The sequence below is a fragment of the Phoenix dactylifera genome, chromosome 1 (assembly GCF_051530095.1).
Source record: "Phoenix dactylifera cultivar Ajwa chromosome 1, Ajwa_hap1_PhDact_Kaust_v1.1, whole genome shotgun sequence".
Classification (NCBI taxonomy): domain Eukaryota; kingdom Viridiplantae; phylum Streptophyta; class Magnoliopsida; order Arecales; family Arecaceae; genus Phoenix; species Phoenix dactylifera.
The window spans coordinates 75,015,331-75,036,513 of record NC_143190.1 but is presented as its reverse complement, the minus strand read 5'-3'; the positions used below and the strand labels follow the sequence as shown (position 1 = coordinate 75,036,513).

The following is a 21,183-nucleotide window of genomic DNA, read 5'->3' as shown; positions in this document are numbered from 1 at the left end:
CCGATCTCAGGCATTTCAACCTCTTTCCTGTCTCGAGTTCTACCATCGCCTGCCATCTCCTGAAGACCCCAAATACCTCTGACTTGTGCTTCAAGAAGAACACCCAAAGCTTCCTGGTAGCATCATCAATAAAAGTAACATAGTGCTGAGATCCACCAATGGAAGAAACTGGTGCAGGCCCCCACACGTCCGTGTGCACGAGATCTAGCTTTTCTTGCTTCCGAGGTTTTTCTTCTTTGTTGAATGAAACACGCTTCTGCTTTCCGAGAACACAATCCTCACAGAAGTCCATCTCAATACTCCTGAGACCCTGCAGCTTTCCCAACTGGTGCACACCTCCAGTCCCTGATAACTCATGTGCCCAAGTCTGCAATGCCATAACTTGGTGTCCACATCTGCTGCAGCAACTCCAATAGAGTTCTCCGTGCCATTGGCGACATAAAGTGTCCCAACCTTCTTGCCACTAGCCACCGTCAACGAGCCCCTGGATATCTTCCACTGATCAGCTGTGAAAATAGTCTTGTACCCCTGGCTCGCCAACTGTCCAACAGAAATCAGATTCCTCTGTAGTTGAGGCACGTGCCGTACGTCCTCAAGCTCAAGTGAAGATCCAGAAATCAACTTCACTTCCGCGCTTCCCCTTCCTTGTATGGTGCAAGGCTCTCCATCCCCTAGGTAGACTTTGCCGAAGTCTCCCTTCTCATATCCTCCAAGAAGCTTCCGTTGGGATGTAGCATGGAAAGACGCGCCCGAGTCTATCACCCAAGACTCGTCACAGGTAGATAAAGATAGAACGAGGGCATCCATATCACCGTCTTCAGCAAGATTTGCCAGATCCTTGCTGACTCCTTCGGTGTGATCGCCTTGCTTCCCTTTAGGAGATTTGCAGTCCCTCCTAAAGTGCCCCGTCTTTCCGCAGTTCCAGCACTTCACTCCCTTGTTCTGAGGTGCTCGAGACCTGCTGGATCTCGACTTCGAGTCGCTTCGAAATCGACCGTCCTTCTTTTGTCTTCCCCGGTCAGAGGTGTTTAGTACACTTCCAGACGACTCCGTAGCTCCAGAAGATTTCCTTCTTGCTTCTTCACTTAGAAGCACTCCCACAATGTCATCAAAGATCAACTTCTCCGTCGCCGAAGAGTTGCTCACCGCCATCACCAGGCCCTCCCAGCTGTCAGGCAATCCGGAGAGGATTAGCAATGCCCGAATCTCATCGTCAAAACTAATCTCCACTAACTCCAACTGGGCCGTGAGTCCATTGAATTCGTTGAGGTATTTAGCTATGCTGCCGCCATTTTTCATACGAAGATTAAACAACCTCTTCATGAGAAATACCTTGTTTGATGCTGAGGGTTTCTTGTACATCCGCGACAATGTTGCCATCAACTCCATCGTCGTCTTCTCGTTTTTGATGTTGAATGCCACTTGGGATGCAAGTGACAATCTAATGGTGCCGAGCGTCTTCCGATCGAGGACCTCCCAGTCTTCATCGGACATCTTCTCTGGTTTCTTTGCTCTACCTCCAAGAGGTAAATAGAGGTCCTTCTGGTAAAGGTAGTCTTCTATTTGCATCTTCCAAAACCCGAAGTTCGTTCCATTGAACTTCTCAATTCGCACCTTTCCTTCATCCGCCATCGCAGAAAACCAATAGCTCTGATACCACTTGTTGTCAGCGATCCGCACCGGAACCCACTCACACCGGCGCCGCCACCGACGTCGGACAAGTAAAGAGAGATACGAACGGATAAGCACTCTCTCGCTCCCTCGACTCCGGACTCAAGGATCACCTCTTCACTCCGCCTACGAAGGGCAAAAGATTACCCCGTGGTATCAGTAGGGTAAAACACTTGAGCACCGCAACGGATTATCAAAGATCAAAGAAAGGAGAAGGAAGAAAATAGCAAAGCAAACACAAAGATGTAACGAGGTTCGGCTACAAATAGCCTACGTCCTCCACCGCTCCAAATCTCAATTAGGATGAACTGATTACAGAGATAGCACACACCCGAACGATCACAAGCGATCGATCTACAAGAGATTCACACAGAATTCCCTTTGCACAAGAAGTAGGATCCCAATCCTCTTCTTCTCTAGAACCCTAGCCTCACAAACAAGAGTCTCTCTCAAAAATACGGCCAATCCACCTTACCCTAGGGCTCTCATGAGTCCTATATATAGTCTCAAGACCTTCAGATGATCATAGCCGTCAAAATGCCAACAAAATCCCAAAAGAAAGCTCATCCGTATGATTCCCGCGAGCCCGAGTCGACTCGGCTGAAGTCCGAGTCGTCTCTGGCACGTTTGGACAACTTCAGCTGTAACTGGCACGATCTCGAGTCGACTCGACACAGGCCTCGAGTCGACTCGACTGTTCCCGAGTCGACTCGACTGTAGCTTGAGTCGACTCTGACAGTCCAGACAGAAACATGGTTTTTGCGGCTTTTCTCCTCTCGGGTCGACTCGACAGGCCTCGAGTCGACTCGACTGTTCCCGAGTCGACTCGACTGTAGCTCGAGTCGACTCTGACAGTCCGCCAGACAGAACTATGCAGAATTGATTCTCCTTCAATTCTCTTCATCACCAAAGGTCTCCACATACCCCAACACCCTGCTCCATACCTATGCAGATTTTCCTAAAGAGCCACGCAATGTCAAAAGTGCCCTTTCACAACTAGGTTGGAAAGCAGCGATGATTGAAGAGCTGGAAGCCTTGTCTCAAAACAACACTTGGCAACTTGTTCCTAGAAAGTCATCCATGAACGTAGTTGGGTCACGTTGGGAATTTAAAGTCAAGTTGAATGCTGATGGTTCGGTTAGTCGGTTCAAGGCACGTCTAGTAGCCAAAGGTCATCTTCAAGTGGATGGGATTGATTTTTCAGAGACATATTCTCCGGTTGTTAAACCTGGCACTATCAGGTTAGTTCTGACTATAGCTACTATCAAAGGTTGGAGTATATGTCAATTAGACGTTAAAAATGCTTTCTTTCATGGTTTCCTCACTGAGGAAGTTTTTATGGAACAACCTCCGGAATTTCAAGACCCTCAAAATTCTGATCATGTTTGCTTGTTAAACAAAGCTATTTATGGATTGAAGCAAGCACCTCGAGCATGGTTTAATCGCTTCAGTTCTTTTCTTCTTGAAGTTGGTTTCATATGTAGTACAGTAGATTCAAGTTTATTTGTCCACTCTTCGGCTGCAGGGGTCTTAGTGTTATTACTTTATGTGGATGACATAATACTCACGGGCTCTTCCTCTTCTCTTATTGAGACATTTACAACCACTTTACATAAGGAGTTCGCAATGGAAGATTTAGGTCTCCTGCATTATTTCCTCGGTATTCAAGTCTCTGCAGTTTCGGATGGCATTATTCTTCACCAAAGTAAATATGTTGTGGACATTCTGGAGCGTAACTTTATGCATGAAGCCAAACCAATTGCTACGCTAGTGTGTCAAAAATCAAAGCCTGACACATAGTCCTCTCCTTATAAGGATCCCCATCATTATCGGTACATAGTGGGAGCTCTGCAATATTTAACTTAGACACGTCCAGATTTATCTTTCTCTGTTAACTATGTTTCCCAGTTCATGCAGGAACCAACTAATTCTCACTTCACTATGATTCGACGCATTCTCAGATATATAAAGGGTACAGTGCATCTCGGCATTCACATACAAGCTTCAAGTTCTTTGAAATTATATGCATTTTCAGATGCTAGTTGGGTGGGGTGTGCAGTCCCTCGTCATTCAACAACCGGATACTGTACGTTCTTGGGAAGCAATATTATTTCATGGTGTGCAAAGAAACAACCTACTGTTTCTCACTCAAGTTCTGAAGCTGAATATCGTGCAATGGCACATGCAATAGCAGAACTCACATGGCTTACGTTCCTATTCAGAGATTTACACATTCCTCTGTCACAAGCACCCGTGTTATACTGTGATAACTTAAGATCTTTGTTGATGACAGTAAATCCGGTGTTCCATGCCCGCATTAAACATATCGAACTTGACTACTATTATGTTCGAGAAAGAGTTGCACTGGGATTGCTTGTTACACATCACATTCCAACTCATTTACAGTTAGCCGATGTATTCACTAAACCGCAGACACGTGCTAACTTAGAGGAATTACGACACAAATTGTGCCTAGTTACCATGCACAATTTGAGGGGGGATGTTAACAGAGAGGATCAAGTCAGAATAGAAGACCAAGTCAGCACAGATGGTGTTTCAAAAAACTTAAACTCATGAGTCCTAACCACTCTCAGATAACAACTCTTGTTCATTCTTGTTTTACCTTGACCGAGTCTTGTGTAGTAAATCTCGGGATATATGCTGTAATTGGTTATCCCAATACTCAATAAAAACAAGTATCCACCCACTCTGTTAGGTGTGGTGAGACTTAAAAAAAACCATTTTTTCTACTTTAGCCAAATCAAGTGAAAGTAAACAGGACAATGGGTTTGGAATACAAGCTAAGCTTGTCTAGACAAACTTCCCAGTATGCCGAGCGATATATCAGGCGATCCAGTTGGCTGCATTATTTGTCTCCCTGTACACATGAGCTATCTGACAGGAAAACAGCTCCCTCAATAATCTGCGTGTGTCCCGTATCAGCGGATGACCATCCCCGTACCTGTTTGCTCCTAGGATCCAGTCGATCACCAGGGAGGAGTCACCTTCTAGGCATAGGCAGTCGGCCTCCAGCACCCGTCTTGCATATAGAATACCCTCCTAGGTTGCCTGTAGTTCCGCTCCCACTGCAATCAGACCTAGGGTGCTTCTTCCTCCTGCTGCAATCAATCTGCCCCCATGATCCCTTATCACAAAGCCCACTCCTCCAGAAGCACCATCCTCTGCCATGCCTCCATCGAAATTTACCTTAAGATAACCAGAAAGTGGGGGTATCCAAGAGAAACAGATAAATCTGGACGCTGAGACAGCGGTGTAGGTACCCCAGATATCCCTAGCCCTCCCAGGTAATGACGATGAAGCCAAACAAGTAATCTCTGCCACATGCCGCATTACTCTATCCATCACGGCTCGTGGAGACGACCTCCTGCTCTCAAACACGCGATCGTTCCTGTCCAACCATATATGATAGGACACATAAGCAGACACAATCCCGGTCTGTGCAGTACTCGGCCTCTAGAAAGAAACACTCAGATACCTGAACATGTCCTCCACAATCTTCCACAGCGAAGAAAGAGGCACTGGTAAGCATCTCCAGGTCTGCACAACTGTAGGGCAACATAGAAGAACTTGGCTGATGGTCTCCTTAACATCAGGGCATATCTCACATGTTGAGGTCATCCGCATCTCTCATCTAGCAAGCACACTCCTGGTCGGGAGCCTACCCCAGGCCACCTTCCAATGAGAAAGTGCCACCCGCAGATGCACCTTCATCCCCAGATCCATGCTCCATCAATTGGCCTATTCGGCTCCTTGGTGGTCCATGCATGAATATCTATGGCGCGCACCCTTGTCCGACCCGTCAGCATCCAAATCAATCTATCTAGCTCCTCCCGTAGAAAATTGGTAAGGCCAAAATCCTCTCCACCAGTTGCTCCCCAAAAGCCTTCCGGATCAATCCCTCATTTCATCTTCCCTCACCTGGAACAAGCAAATCGCATATCTTGTGTCCCACCAGCCTGCCCGAGTCCACCATAGTCGGTAGTGTACTAATCGGTAGCTCAGTCATCCAGCTATTCTCGATTAGAGGTCCCATCCCTGATAGCCCATCGTATCGCCGGAAGCACCAAAGAGGCTCTAGCACACATCTCCCTCTAGATGGGGGAGTGGCATCGACCTACCCGAACACCCGGCCACAAAGTATCATACTTGGCCCTCATCAAGGAGGACCAAAGACTGTTAGGCTCCAACAAGAAACTGGTTGCAAGTTGCGTCACTGATGCCTCCTGTCTCGCCACCAGTGATGGCACGCCCAAACCGCCATGTTTGACCGGCTGACATATTGCCTCCCATGCCACCAGATGGATACTGCCTTTGTCACCATGCCACCCCCAAATAAAATTTCTAATGAGTTGCTCAGCTGACCTTAACACCGACACAGGAACAATGGAGTTGGACAATAGGTATATCGAAATAGAATAGAGAACTGACCGTGCCAAAGTGACCCTGCCCATCATGGATAGAGAAAGCATCTGCCACCCCTAAATCCTATGTTTGATACTGAGCTCAAGAGTCAAACATTCCCCTCTATGCAGTTCGCCGTCTAGAAATCGGCACACCCAAATATCTCACCATATCAACATGCTCACCTACTCCTATTATCTCCATAATCTCAGCCTTCACAGGAGGCTTGGTTTTCGGGCTAAACAGATGGTAGACTTGGCCAAAACACTATCTTCTTCTTTAAATACTTGTCAATGCCTTGTAGTGGAAGAGTGCAACAACAAGATCGTGGTCCTCGAGTCTCCCTCAACCTCTTCATCATCTTTCTGTATGGAGATAGCCTCAGTGATAGCATCGCTGGCCATAGCAGAAGGGACTACGTTCGGGTGGTCGTGAGCTGAGGAAGAGGATATGCAAACGAGTTTTTAGAGATACGACGCTCGCTTTAGCCTCGTGGAAGTACCGACAACCAACAACCTCAGAGGTGCCGGCATCCGAGAGAAGGGGAGGAGGGGAAGGACTAGGAACAAGAAGCAAAGAGGGTGGGTTTGTTTTTTTGAGTATTTCATTTTTTTTTATTATGAAAAATTATAAGGGCGCCTCCTCAACTTAAAAAATTTTAAATGAATTTTTTAAGTTTCCAAATTATTCAAAATTAATCCTGTTTTTCATCTTTAGTGGTATATAACAATCACATTATAGAAAAAAATTATTGTAGGACATAACTACTCTTGGTTGATATCAGGTGATCTCTATATTTCCCTCTTCATTCTCTCTTTTTCCTCCCAAGTTTTAATCCATTTTTTGCTGTAAAATTCTAAAAGAAATCTCCATTAGATCACCTGATCCTAAATGCATCTCGTGTGGACCAAAAAAATTAGATTTTGCTCATTAATTCTGAGGGGGAAGGTCCTCTCTACATTGCTATCTCTTCGCTGCAGTAATAGCCCTCGTTGATGTAGTATTGATTCCCTTCTTTGTGAGTCTATGAGCTCGTTTGATTCGCGGGAAAAGAAGAGGAGAAAATGTGGTCAACGGAAAAGTAATGAGATGCATCTTGTTTGGTTGGAGTTTTCAAATGAGAGAGATGGAAAAGTTGTATTCCCATTGGAATATGATTCTCACATTTTATAGAAAAGTCTTTCCCATGAGAAATATAGAAAAATTACTTTTCTATGAGATGGGAATCACTCCATTTTTATTTTTTTTCAAAAAGACCCTTCAGCATTAAAAAAGCATTAAAGAGGCTTTTCTATGAGATGGGAATCAGATATTGTTTTGTTTTTACGCCAATGCAATAGAGAACGAATACGAGAAAGAGACTTTCATTTCCAGTCTACCATTATTTAATATTTAATTTAGGGGCAGGAACAAATAGAAAATTTTCTGCATTAAAGACCTAATTTTTATTAAGGGTATAATAGGAATTATACATAACTTTCTCAGGAAAGTGGATGGTCAACCAAACATAAGCATTTTGAAAATCTGTCACTTTCCCATGATCAACCAAATATACCAAAAGTACTTTTCTAGGCATACTATTTCTAGGAATCTGCTTTACAGAAATCATATTCTTAGGAAGGAAAATGTTTCCTGCGAACCAAACGAGCCCTATATTGGAACAAGGGTGAGTCTCCAAGGCCTAATTGCTTCTTAAATTACGTTAAATCTCTATGTAAGTCCTGTTTTTCTTGTGCTTCTCTTCTTTTTCAAGGCATTTTGATGATTGCAATGGGAGCAACCTGAGAATTTGAATAGGATTCGTGTGGAAAAATTTGAGCTTTTGGATGCTCTGTTTGTGCGTATTGTGGAATTTTGGGATTTGGGTTTGGAGCTTTCCTGTGATAAACTAAAGGAAAGGATTTATGAATGATTTCTTTTACATTATCATCGAATTTTTATTTGACGGATCTAAGATTTAGTTGTCATTAGAATCCGTCAAACTTCTCGTCTACAATTATTCTCCTTTTTCTACGGCCTTTCTCCCCTTTTTTTTGAAGCTTCTGGCGATGGAAGAATACCTAGGATACAATTCTAGTGGAAAAACTAAAGCTTGGTTTCCTTGTAATGTTATTGTTAAAGATTGGATTTTTAGAACGATGACTTTGAAAATCTCTAGTTTTGTTCAATTTTGGTTTGGGACCTCGGGCTTGCATGATTGCATCGGACAAAAAAAAAAAGAAAAAAGAGTTGACTGGTCAGCCCAGACATATTTTATAAAATTATCGCCAAATCCAGGCCGGAAAACATCTAAAAGTCGTTGACGACGACGGTTGACCTGGATCATAAAGAACTGGATTCGTGGAGGATCGCGATTGGAAACGATTGAATGGCTCCGGCATGTCTTATCCAGCTTCGTTCACCTCCGAGTCATCGGCGCCGTTCACCTCACCTATGGGAAAGCCTCTGCCTCTTGGCCTCGGACACCTGCTCCCATGGCTTTTGAGCTTCCTGCTGCTCCCCTCTCCATCCCTTGCCGATGTCGGCACGGCCTCATTCTACGGACCGCCGTATCTTCGTAAGTGCCACCGCCGCCCAGAAAAAACCACCGCCATCTCTCTCTTTTGTGCTTGATCGTATCGTTCTCTCTCCAACAGCTACTGCATGCTACGGGAGCGACGAGGGCCAGTTCCCTGCGGACAATCTCTACGCGGGCGCCGGGGAGGGGATTTGGGACAATGGCGCGTCCTGTGGGAGGGTGTACCTGGTGAGATGCCTCAGCTCAGCCACGCCGGACGCGTGCGTCGAGGGCCAGACGATCCAGGTGGTGATCCTCGATCGTGCGGCCACTCTGAATTCGATACCTTCGACGAACGGGACCACTATGGTTCTCTCGAGCCCTGCTTTCGGAATGATAACCCAACAGTCGGTAGAGGTGATCAACATCGAATTCACACCGTAAGATCCTTCTCCCCCTTTTCTCCTGTTTGATAAAAACAGAGTATTTCCGTATTCTTACCATGCTACGAGGCTCTTTTGTCTTGAGTGCTCATCTCCATCTCCCCTGCTACCCGAGAATGCATTAATGTTCTTCTCAGAGACCTGATAACATCCAACCAATCACTTAACATCCTCCGTCCTGAATAATCTCCGTCCTGAATCATCACACATAGGCAAGTCTTCGCTCATCGAGTGGAGTTTGGCTATATGACCCTACTTGTCATCAGTCAATATTTAAAGCCAGACCCTGTTAACATCATCCCTTGCCCTTCGCCTTTTTTTTTTCTTTAATCTCTATATTTTAGTTCATACCTTCATATAGGCCTTTTTTTGTTATGTTGTATCAAAACAAAAAGGCGTTATTCTAAGATTTTTGTTTTTTGGGCAAATTCATTATTGTAAGGTTGGCGTAATTATAGGAAGTCTTTAGATGTGAATCGTCATGCAACTCTAGCTGCACAGCCATCAGCTTTCGCTGCTGGATCCCTTGTGCTGATTGCAATGACGCTAGTGAAACAGAGTGCATTAGCCACCGCATTGCACTGGATTAGAATTTCTTTTTAATTATTTTTATTATTTAAGGAAATGCACCTGCGAGTTATATTTGTGCTAGAAGGAGCTTTGTTTTTTTTTTTAAAAAAAAAAAAGAAAACAAAGATGAGGAGTGATGTCCTGGTATTCTCTAACAAGCACAAAGCCAAATCCAGGTTAACCCCATGTACCTAAGTTCCAGCCGCCTGAAGAAAGCTACTCTGGCTAATATTTGTATAACTAGTTGCGATTCAACGGTCTGGTATTATTTAATAATATCTTATTGTGAGGCACCGTGAGAGTCTCAAACTTGGTGCTGCAAAGATTAGTGCAACCATGTTACGTAGAATCCTTTCTTATCTAATGCTGACCTTTATCTCTTGAACTGTTTCTTTCTTTTCTTTTTCCACTTGTTTGCCGTTCATTCTTGAGATTGTGGTGCTATATGTACAACACTGAATGTTGTTTTATTTTGCAGTATTTGACAGCCGCCAGAGATCCCAAGATCAGACCAATTTTGAAGCATCGTTAAATTAATTTAATGTTTCAGGAAAAACAACAAAAGAAAGTATATTTTTCTTTCTTTTTTTATTTTTTTATTTTTTTGCTAAAGAAAAGTGTATTTTTCTAGTTCCTGAATTGTGCGTATGTTTTTTCCCCCTTTCAACTAGGTCATTTTTATTTCTTCTTCTATACTTTCTTTGCTTTGTAATGCTCTTTTTCCCCTTCAAAAAATGCTTCAACTTGAGCGTTATTGTTTCCCTTCGTCTCTCTTTCCTCTTTTTTTTTTATATTTTTTTATAAAAATTTATATAAACATATATTCTTTCGGTTAACTATTTTAAATGAGATCCTAGTTAGATTGCCACACTCTTTCTCTCGCAATTCGCTTCTGATGTGCCTTTCTTTCGTTTGGTTAATAAAGTCGCCGGACCCTCTGCTCCTCTCTTCCCCCCGCCCCCAAAAAAAAACAAGGGATGGGAAAGAACCTTGCGTCTCGAGCCTGCCAAGAGTAAACGGGATGCGAGTCGCTCATATTGCGTGGTGTCTTGTCATTGCTTTCTTTTGAATGGGCATCGTCAAATGTGCCACCGAGACAGGCAAAGTGATTGGTGCAAAGCGATTTTTTTTTCTGGGAGAACGTAGCATCCGTGCATCCGAATGAGTGCGGTTCTATTTGATGCGGTCGTTTTCGGTTCTCAAGGCCTTCATCCATCATGCTTTTCAGGTTCCATGAAAGAAACAAAATCTATCAAAGCTAAACCGGCCGCCGGTGCAGCCAGGTCAAGTAGGCAGGTACAAATTGGCTATTCTCCACACGGCATGAGGTCAAGGCGTGCTCGATACGGCGGCATTTTTTCGCCCGGAAAGGTTCGGAGGAAGCGTTGAACAACGGAAGGCAGATGTTTCTTGGAAGATTAAAGGACTTAGGAAAATTCTATCCTACGGACAATGTACATGCCCCATCACAGTTTGATGATGGTGATGACACGGGTCTCCAGATTTTTTTGGAAACTGATCTCAAACGGCAGGAGAAGATTTTTTTGGACGTCATGCATTGCTGCATGAAGATTTGCGCGTGCCGATGGGACACGGCTGTATTTTCCGTGCAAAAGATTTGCTTCAAGATGTATGCAGGTGGTGAATAAAATAAAACTGGACGTATTTTGAGATCCGTGCAGATCACGATCTGATGGGCGACGTCTCATTCTTTTGTGTCAGTGATACAACCACAATTCGTGCCGATAGCACCGTAGATGATAAGCGGTTAAGTCCCCTTTGCGCAAATGCACACCTTAAAAGCAAGAGAGATGGTGAATGACAAGGGTTTGTTCGGGGGTGCTGTGATTTTGTGCTGCTTTTCCATAAATTAGTGAAATATTGTAGGGAGATTGGCGTTGAAGATAGCATTTGCATTTTTTTTTTTTTTGTTTCAAACCAATAAATCTCTGCTACCAAATATATCTTAAGATTTTATAAATAATTTGAAAAAGATAAATATTTTCTAGTTCATGGATTTTTGAAAATAAAAATAGGAAAAACTATAAAGCACTACTAAATGAGTCCTAAGAAACTGGATTTTGATGCGTGCCATCTTGTCCCCATGCATGCATCTGAGTATCTTTATAACCATTTTTATAGACATTTAATTGTAACCTATTATAATGCTCAAAATGCACATGACCACTACTAAAAATTACATGTTTTGAGATTTATTTTAGTAGCTATGGTCTTGATTTAATTAAATTTGATATTTCTGCAGATGTTGGAGTTTTATTATGCGCAAAATCATAAAAATGCTGGCTTCAAAGGAGTTTTCCCCTCAACTGGCTGTTTAGTTATCTCTAAGTTTTTTAATATATAATCATAAAAATATGATTTCCTGAAGCACCTTTTATGGAAAACAAAAAGGATTTTGTTCGTAGCAGAACTCATTTTTTTAAGTTTTATGACTTAGCCAATTTTAGCCGAAGGAGTTTTACAGATAGCCCTCATGCTCATTTTCTTTTATAAAAAAAATTGGCATACTTTAAATTATTGAGAGAGATCTAATCAAGGTCATTATGGGAATTGTAAAAGAAAATATAAAGTATCTATTTGCGATCGTTCATAAAATTATGGAAATCCCAACTTTAAGGGGGAGTTCTTTATGAGGCTCCTTCTTCTCAAAGTGTAATATGAAGATTTCTTTATTACTATTATAACGTTTAGTCAGATTTAAATCACTGACTAGGATCGATCATTGGGAAATTCTAAAGTCGGAAAAGATAGCTTCTTTTATGCAAAGTCAAGTCTCCCATACTCATAAACTTTAAATGGAAGAGTTGCAAAAGAATTACACAAAAAGCTATCTATTTTTCCTTCTCTATAAAATTTATGACCAGCGCGTTGCAATAAGAAAACTTACTTGGTACCGTACCATATACTCCATCAAAGTCTTGTATGCCTCATATGTCTTGACAGGAGGTCATCTAATCCTATAAGGTATGCAAGTTACATTAGTTGTGAGCCCCTTGCAACTTACCAGCTAAATTCCAATATATTAACCAACATTTAGGTGTTTTTGTTAATTGTAGGAAGAGATAAATAAATAGATAAATATTTTTTTAACCAAAAAAAATAGATAGATAAATAAATCAATTAATAAATAATAAATGAATCAATTAATTAATTATTGGAAATAAACAAAATGAAAGAATAGCAATGTCTTAATCAAAATTTTAGGTGACGAATCTAAAATTAATGAACTACTAAAGGTGTCAAACTCAAATCATCAAACTGAGAACTCATCTAATTAATGAACCTATATTACAAGCATAAACTCAGAAGAATTCCCCTAGCGTATGTTCATAAATCCACGATTTGCGTTCTCTTTTGCTCGCATAGTTAACTCATGATGAGAAATGAAATTAGAATAGGGGAAAAAATTGTAATTTTCGAATCTATTGGGCTTAATAAGCAAACAAGTAGATACTACAAACGAGTACTCTAAGTGGACCCAATCCTTTTCTTGGGCCCGGCCGGCAGCGCCGGCCATCGGGGGGCCCGTTTCCCTACAAGATCCGTCCATCAAGACCGTGCATCAACGCGAAATGTCGGACAGTCCAAACTTTTTGATTGGAGGCCAGGGATCGACGAAATCCCAGCCCTCAGATAGTCCGATCAGCGAGGCCCGGGGGGTGTACCCAATGTCGCAGCCGCGTCGCGTTGCGAACTCTACGCCGCCCCACCGCACGTTAGAATTCTATGGGCGACGCGGTCCTCTTCTCCACTCTTCCTTATGCGTCTTCTTCTTCCTCTTAAGCTCCATTTCTCTCCCCCCTCCAAAAGGAAAATCTTGGCAGCTCATCGTTAGATAAATCTCGATATTTCCCCAATAGAAAGGTTTGTTTTCTTGGATTTTTCTTCATTTTGTTTCTTCTGAAGTCCGATGCGAATTTAGAGAGAATTATGGCGATTAATTTCTTTATCCTGCCTCTGACTTGATGGTCTGTCTCGTGGGTTCTAGGGTTTTAGGGTTCGATGGAGATGCAGGTGGAGTCGGAGGTGCAGCGGGACGGGGAGCCGAATCCGAAGGATTCCGACCCTCTCCTCGAGAAGAAGGACGACTCGTCGTCGGGGACTTCGGACGAGATAAAGGACGAGGAGATCGAGGCTTCTTCCTCTGCGTGCTGCCGTATCTGCCTCGAGAACGACTCCGAGCCAGGTGACTTCATTTTACTGGCTTCTCAGATGATCGCTTCTTTTGATTTTAGGTGGTTTTCTTTTTTGTTGGTTGGAGCTTCTGTAATTGACGTCTTGACTTCTCGGATTTGGGATTTCTTCGATATTTCTTTTCTGAAAATACTCAAATTTCGATTTCAATTCAGCAATTTATGGTCAGCCCAGTTATTCGTTAGGTTTGTGCCTTTCATCAATTGTCTTCTGAGTCCTTGACTATGAAAGTGTCGGATGACAAATTGAGTGCATGCGCAAAATGCGAACTCTACGAACTGTAAGATGTCATGGCTGCTTGCCAGCATCAGTTGCATGCGATGATAAAGGAAGAATACAAAACCCCTCAATTCTTTAGCCTTAGATCAATTTGAACATCTCTTTGCTGCCAACTTTGAATATGTGGATTATGACATCAATAAAGGTTTTATTGTCTAGCAAAGAATAGTAGAAAGAACTTGTTGTACAAACTGACAACTTACTTCTTTTATCATCGATGCCGGCTAACTAGGTTTCTTTTTTTGGAATGGGGAATAACAATTGTTTTGTGGTGACCCCTTGATGATAATCGCCTCTGCTTCATGGCTGGACCCTATATTGGAAATGTATCTCAGTTGGAAGAGGGTGTGCTGCCAACAAAATTGGGCCACTAGAACAATGTGTTCGTGGTGAACAATTAGGGAAATGTGGTGGAAGGCCTAACCGTTGCATAAGCAGACAGCATGGCTGGAAACTGTAGGAAATTTAGACCAATCTAGAATTTTGGCTGAATTCTTGATTTCACCTTTATAGAGTGCTAGAGTTGTTCCAGTCTGTTGCATCACCGGCTTTGGTATTTCGTGCTTCTTATCCTTGTTGGGACCCTTAATAGGGTAATTGTGGATGTGTTGGAAAAATCTCTAGGAACCATCTTGTGATCCAATCGCCAAATTTAGAGTTTTATACTAATGATAGTTCATTAGTCTGAGTTGTATTTTGCTTTTGGTAAACTATATAAACCTATCCTATCCGTGGAAAGAAATCTAAAATGGTATAAAATAAACAGAGCCTTTTTAAATCTCATTAATGTGTTCTGAAAGTGCGAAAAAATATGACCTTGTTTAAGTAGTTGATCCCGGTAGGGCTTTCATGTTTTTTTTTCTTCTAAGTCTTCTGTTTCATATTCAATCAACATCTCATGAGAAGCCTACTTATTTTCATGACTTTACCAAGGTGGAAGTCAGTGCCTTTATGAGGAAACATGTATTTAATTTTGTTATATCCTTATAATTGTCAGGTTAACATATGTGCATGTCTCTTTGTGCAATATGTTCATGTATTTATGCTTATTGGTTTTGACCTTTTATTTAGTTCCATCTGTCTTGCCAATGGATAGCTAAAACTGAAGAGTAATTTGGGACAGATGAAGATAGATATAGATTGTTAGATCAAGGGCAGTCAGAGGTTTGCATCTCTGCTACTAACATAATGCAGTGGTGTAGATTTTACAGATAACATAATGCACCAGACACTCCACTAATTTCTGCACAAGCACGAGGCTAGGCGTCAAGGGGGTAAGAATCTTATTATGACTTATATTGCATTAGGTACCGTACTTGAAGCCAGCCTTTTATAGAGCTTTCAAAGGTCGTGCTGTTGCCTCTTTTTTTTTGTGGCTAAGACCACTTTATGATAAGAACATGCCATTTCCCTGTTAAGTGACTGCTTTGCTTCTGAGGAACTACATATTGTATAAGTGTGACATACTGTAGCAGTTGGCAGTTAATATCATCATTAAAGTTAGATGACATATGTTATTGTTACTTTGGTGTAGGTGATGAGTTAATATCTCCATGCATGTGCAAAGGCACTCAACAATTTGTTCACCGTACATGCCTTGATCATTGGCGCTCAGTGAAGGCAATTTTCTTCCTTGGCCTTTTATTATGTTAAAACATTGTGTATATGTATTTGCAGATATCAGCATGCCATATTACTCTTCAATTTGGCTATTTTGCACCTAAGGTTTTAAAAGGCAAAAGACAGATATAAGGTGGTTCTAACCTGGTGATATGAGGTGTAAGCCTGGGGATGGCTTGAGCAATGTCTTATTAACTGTAATTAAATTGTTAATACAAGCACCTTAAAATATTTCTAGGTGGAACATATTATGATGACCTCTACTCACAATACCAGAGGTCCAATGGATAACAGGGTTTTCGACCCATATGGAACAGAAAATCTAAAGTAGGGATAAAGTACGGTTAATAACAAATGATCAAGGGAATGTTTAAGTATTGTGATATATTGTTTTCTTATTACTAAAAATACCAGTTCATCAGTATTTTATCAGAATGGTTGTATAGAATAATGATAGAGTAAAATATGCAGGTAGCATGGAGCATGCCAGCATTATAACTGATGTTTGAACGAGTAGAAACTGGATGAAGGATGAAGTTGAGAGGGGTTAAATTGTAGTAATATTATATTTGAAATGTAGATGGTACTAATAGAAATATTTTTAAAAAAGGGTGAACTTTTGCAAATTTTGTACCTGCCTCATGGAACAACCAGTAATGTGTAAACTTGAGCAACCTGTACTATCTTGTTTCTTCCCATCTTCAAGATGCAGATAAAACAAGGGCTTTGTTGCTGTCATAGCTATGGGTTTCAGAAAGGGTGGGCATCATGGGATTTGGAAGTTTACTGATTGATAGGAAAACAACTTGAACTGGTTGATAAGCAAATAGCTTGAAAGCATACTTATCCCAATATTGATTCTTACAGGTCCCAGGCTATACTCCTTTATTGAGAGTCATGTGCCTAGGTCCAGTGAGGTGGTGGTGGTGCCTAGCAGCCATAACAACCTTGTTAAGCTGGAAAGCATTTTTCTCCCGACTTGCTTAAGGCGGTGGGTTTAAATAACTCTTATATTTCATCAATCATTGTACTAAAAAAAGATCAGATCATTGTCAGCTATGAACTTTGGAATATACCATGGAGGTACTAACACCTTTGGCCCCCAAAATACTTTTGACTGGGAAAAAAAATCTGTACATTAGTTGATCCCATCCCCCCCCCCCCAACCGAAAAAAAAAAGAAAAAAATCATGTAATTTTGTTTGACATCATGGGATGCGAAGATGTTTCAATTCCTAATAAAACACGACTATTAGACAGTTTCCATTCATGGCATGATCTCTGTCTGCACGTCTTCCCCTCCCCCCCAACTTCCCTTCCCCTCCCCTTCCTTCTTTACATTTGATATCCTCTTTGCTCAACCCTTGGACAAGTTCCATTCTTGATAGAACTTGACTTATAAATGGTTTCTATTCTCATTTGTCTCTATTTTATATCATAGGTTTCTGAAATTGACCATCTTAATTGATAAATGCTTCATTAATTTAACTTGAGTTTAGATATGGTTGCTGTGAGGCCCAATAGTCCCACATCGGAAAGACTCGTTCCAGAGCCTGGGCATATGAGGCGGGTGTCTCCAAATCCTGCAGACGCGTTTTGGGTGGAAAACAAAACCGGGGAGGGGTGAAGGACGCTTGCGTGAAGCCCCGGAACCGGACAATATCTGGCAGGGGAGCCCCGCGGTCCCCCCTCATGTGGCCCCCACGTGGGCACTGGGTGCCTCACGTGCTCCGCAGAAGCGGGGGCATGACATTTGGTATCAGAGCCGAGGACGGCTCTTGTCCGATGGTGGGAAGGGTGTGAGGCCCAATAGTCCCACATCGGAAAGACTCGTTCCAGAGCCTGGGCATATGAGGCGGGTGTCTCCAAATCCTGCAGACGCATTTTGGGTGGAAAACAAAACCGGGGAGGGGTGAAGGACGCTTGCGTGAAGCCCCAGAACCGGACAATATCTGGCAGGGGAGCCTCGTGTTCCCCCCTCATGTGGCCCCCACGTGGGCACTAGGTGCCTCACGTGCCTCGTAGAGGCGGGGGCATGACAGTTGCCTTCCCATGAACCACTCATCCTCATGTTCTTTCCCTTAATTAACCAATTTTCGTATATACAATCATTGCCTTGAGCATGTAGGTTTTATATTTTCTTGGACATGCACATACCCATTTTACTAATGCCTATACACATATGCACAGCTATATCACTTATTATTATTAGGGTCTTTTGCATATATACCCCTCAAAGCATCTTTCTTTTTGCATGGATGCCCCTTTCATCTGATTTTTGACTGATTGTGTTAATAAATAACCATTTTAACTGTAAAACAACTTTATTACCCTTTTGCATTAATACCTTTGAAAAATTTATATACAATTGTAGCTTTTTCAGTACAGGTTGAACGTTCATTTTTTCAGGAGTATTAACATAAAAGAGAAATAGTGTCAAATGATACTCAAAATGATTATTTGTTGACGTTGTTAGTTAAAAATCTAAAGAGAGAGGCATCAATGCAAAGACAAGATGATTCGAGGGTGTATACACATATACATATACATATACATATGTAGTTGTTGTTGTTACAACGTACGAATAGACATCCATATAGATCCATCAGATATAAGGTGGGCACCTTATTCTCAAATTCAATTGCAATTCCCAAGATGAATTGGCATACCGTATATAAGAATTTAGCCAGTCTTTTTTGGACTTATGTGCATAAGTCAGCAATTTGTCTATGCATTGTTTATTGCTCCTTCATGAATAGTTTGGCGATGTCTGCCAACCAGTGTATGTGCATCTATGTTTATACTGCATAAATCAACACAAGCATCTAGTGTAAAAATATCTATGAACTCAAAATTAGCCAATTTCTGTTTACATTTTGGCTAAGTCATATGTATTCATGATCATGATGTTTGTGCTTCTTTTCTGTGATCTCTTGTAGAATGATTAAATGCAAGATGTTAATTTTTGTCTGATAATAAAAGATCCGCTGATGGTTCACCCGTTTAGTGATTATTTGCAGGAAGGATTTGCCTTCTCTCACTGCACAACATGCAAGGCACAATTCCATCTTCGAGTAGAACAGTTCAAGGATTACTCTTGGCGTAAAATGAAATTCCGCATCTTTGTAGCCAGGGATGTATTTCTTGTGTTTCTTGCTGTGCAAAGCGTAAGTGAAGGCTTTTAATCACCCACTTTTAGCACTTATCTAAGTGGTTGTTTAAGTTTCAAGATACATGCATCAGATTTAATTTGCTGGATATGGTTAACAAATGCTGGCTATGCTTGATTGGTTTGTCAAAAATGTTCAAGATTTAGTTCATATTTATAACTTTAAATAATAGCTTTAACAGGCGATTTGTCATGTGATATCTATCAAAAGAAGTGAAGGATGACATATAATTGCATTACCTGGTTGTTTGGGGCCTGTTTGGATGCGCACACAAACTATACCAGGGATAAATTCCCCACACAACTGAGTTTTGAGAGAGAGGCAGTCATGATAGACAAAAATGAGGCAGCGGATACTTGATTCCTTCTAATTGCTCTGCAACTGATCTTTGACATTCTCAGATTTTTTTTTTTTTTGGATGCATTTCTGACCAGTATCTATAGCGAACTTTTAAAGATGGTTCTCCATGTATTAGAAATGCGTGAAATTTCGATTTCATTTCCCTCTTCAACTAAGGTGCTTGTGGAGATTGTATCCCCATAGGTGGCTTAGTGTTGTTTAGCATTTCCTCAAGAATAACTTGTGTTATCAATATGATGACTACCAATGACTATTTCTCATTTCATGTCTTGTTTGCAGGTCATTGCTGCTATTGGTGGATTTGCGTATTTCTTGGACAGGAATGGGAGCTTCAGAAATTCCTTCAGTGTTGGTTGGGACCGCATACTGTCAAAGCATCCGATACCCTTCTATTACTGCATAGGTGAGTATTGCAGCATCTGTAGTTCAGATTAAGTTGTCCTATTTTGCTGCAGTTTGGAAACTCTAGGCCTTAACAAGAGATATTGAACACAATTTTGTTTGACCAACAAATTGTTCTTTATGTGGAGCTGTTAATTTGAACCTAAAGTTTTGTTGGCTGATATCATGCGTGGTTGTTGAGCCTTCTACGCAAACAGAGGCAGTTGGCTCTTTGCAAATTTTGTACTTCAAAGCTGCGGTGACAAATTCAAATTAGTATGATTTTGGTGTGCTTTGGAGTATTGGTCCCTAATGTGCTGGTTACTTATTGTGTCAAACGTAAGGTTACCATGCTGATAACATAAATAGCAGGAAGCAGGAAAGCATTTATGACAAATCAGTAGTTTTCTTGCTTGATAGTTTTCATGACATTCTGGCAATTGTTTCAGGTGTATTGGTATTCTTCGTGCTGCTGGGATTTTTCGGGCTGATACTGCACTGCTCATCCTTCAATACCAATGATCCCTTCATGGTAGGATGCCGTAACTGTTGCTATGGTTGGGGCATCCTGGACTGCTTCCCAGCTTCAATAGAGGCTTGCTTTGCTCTGGCAGTCATCTTTGTCATTGTGTTTGTCATCCTAGGCATTGCCTATAGCTTCCTCGCAGCGACCATTACCATCCAGAGAATCTGGCAGAGACATTATCACATCCTTACCAAGAGGGAACTCACAAAGGCAGGCAAACCGCATATGATGCACTTATTTCTTCTTTTGGTTATTTTTTTTCTCGTCTACTTTGTTTATTTGAGTTTATTGGCCATCCAATGCAGGAATATGCGGTAGAAGACCTCCATGGGTGTTACACACCCCCAAAGCTGGATCCTGAACATGAAGAACGCCTAAGATTGCTCAAGCTTCTCTAGAGGCAATTGTGTTGGTTGAAGTCAGGAGCATCACTGCACCTTTTTGAAGTTGCTATTATCACCTGGGTAACCATGACTGGAGTGTGTGGTTTCTTTTTTCCTTCATCATGAGGACTTAATGGTACAATCCTCCTAGAGTATATATTTCATATTTTGACTCCTGAAGGTGTAATGGCTGTGTGCAGCAGGACGTGGATAGCTGAGGTGGTAAAAGCCATAGCAGGGTTGTGCAGGTTCTATGTATATTGCCTGCTAGCATCTCATCATCTCTGTAGACTGTAGAACTGAGAAGCATGTATAGGAGGTTGATGTATCAAATTGAGAACTTGCTCCCATGCAAGCATTGATGTACACCATCCATGTCGTGTCCGTTACCTTATGCCTCAGGCCAGCATAATAGATATGGAAGCTGCTGACACCAAGATGCCAAGCAGGGGAGCCTGGTGTTTGGTGCCCTCTGTTGTGACCACCTCAAGTGCTATGAAATAGAAAATGCAGATGTGGAATGTGCCTGCAGTGCGACATGGGGGGCTAAAATAGGCAAAGGCCATGCTCCTGGTGTCGGTGGTGGCAATTTGCGGAAACTTGGTCGGAGGCTCACAGCAAGACCCATCAGCTAACATTCTTCATGA

At 41.8% G+C, this 21,183-nt stretch overlaps 2 protein-coding genes across 2 annotated transcripts; both read left to right on the top strand.

Moving 5' to 3' along the window:
• Nucleotides 1-8,464: 8,464 nt before the first annotated feature.
• Nucleotides 8,465-12,294, top strand: LOC103711885 (EG45-like domain containing protein). The gene is made up of 3 exons (XM_008798201.6): nt 8,465-8,650; nt 8,730-9,030; nt 10,082-12,294. The coding sequence occupies exons 1-3, from the start codon at nt 8,473-8,475 to the stop codon at nt 10,086-10,088; spliced, it is 486 nt and encodes a 161-aa protein (XP_008796423.4). The 5' UTR covers nt 8,465-8,472; the 3' UTR covers nt 10,089-12,294.
• A 957-nt stretch (nt 12,295-13,251) lies between these two features.
• LOC103711886 (uncharacterized) lies at nt 13,252-20,902 on the top strand. Its single transcript, XM_008798202.6, has 7 exons — nt 13,252-13,488; nt 13,613-13,810; nt 15,632-15,717; nt 18,737-18,883; nt 19,526-19,649; nt 20,077-20,363; nt 20,459-20,902. Exons 2-7 carry the CDS (start codon nt 13,627-13,629, stop codon nt 20,549-20,551), a joined length of 921 nt encoding a protein of 306 aa, XP_008796424.1. The 5' UTR covers nt 13,252-13,488; nt 13,613-13,626; the 3' UTR covers nt 20,552-20,902.
• Nucleotides 20,903-21,183: the final 281 nt, after the last annotated feature.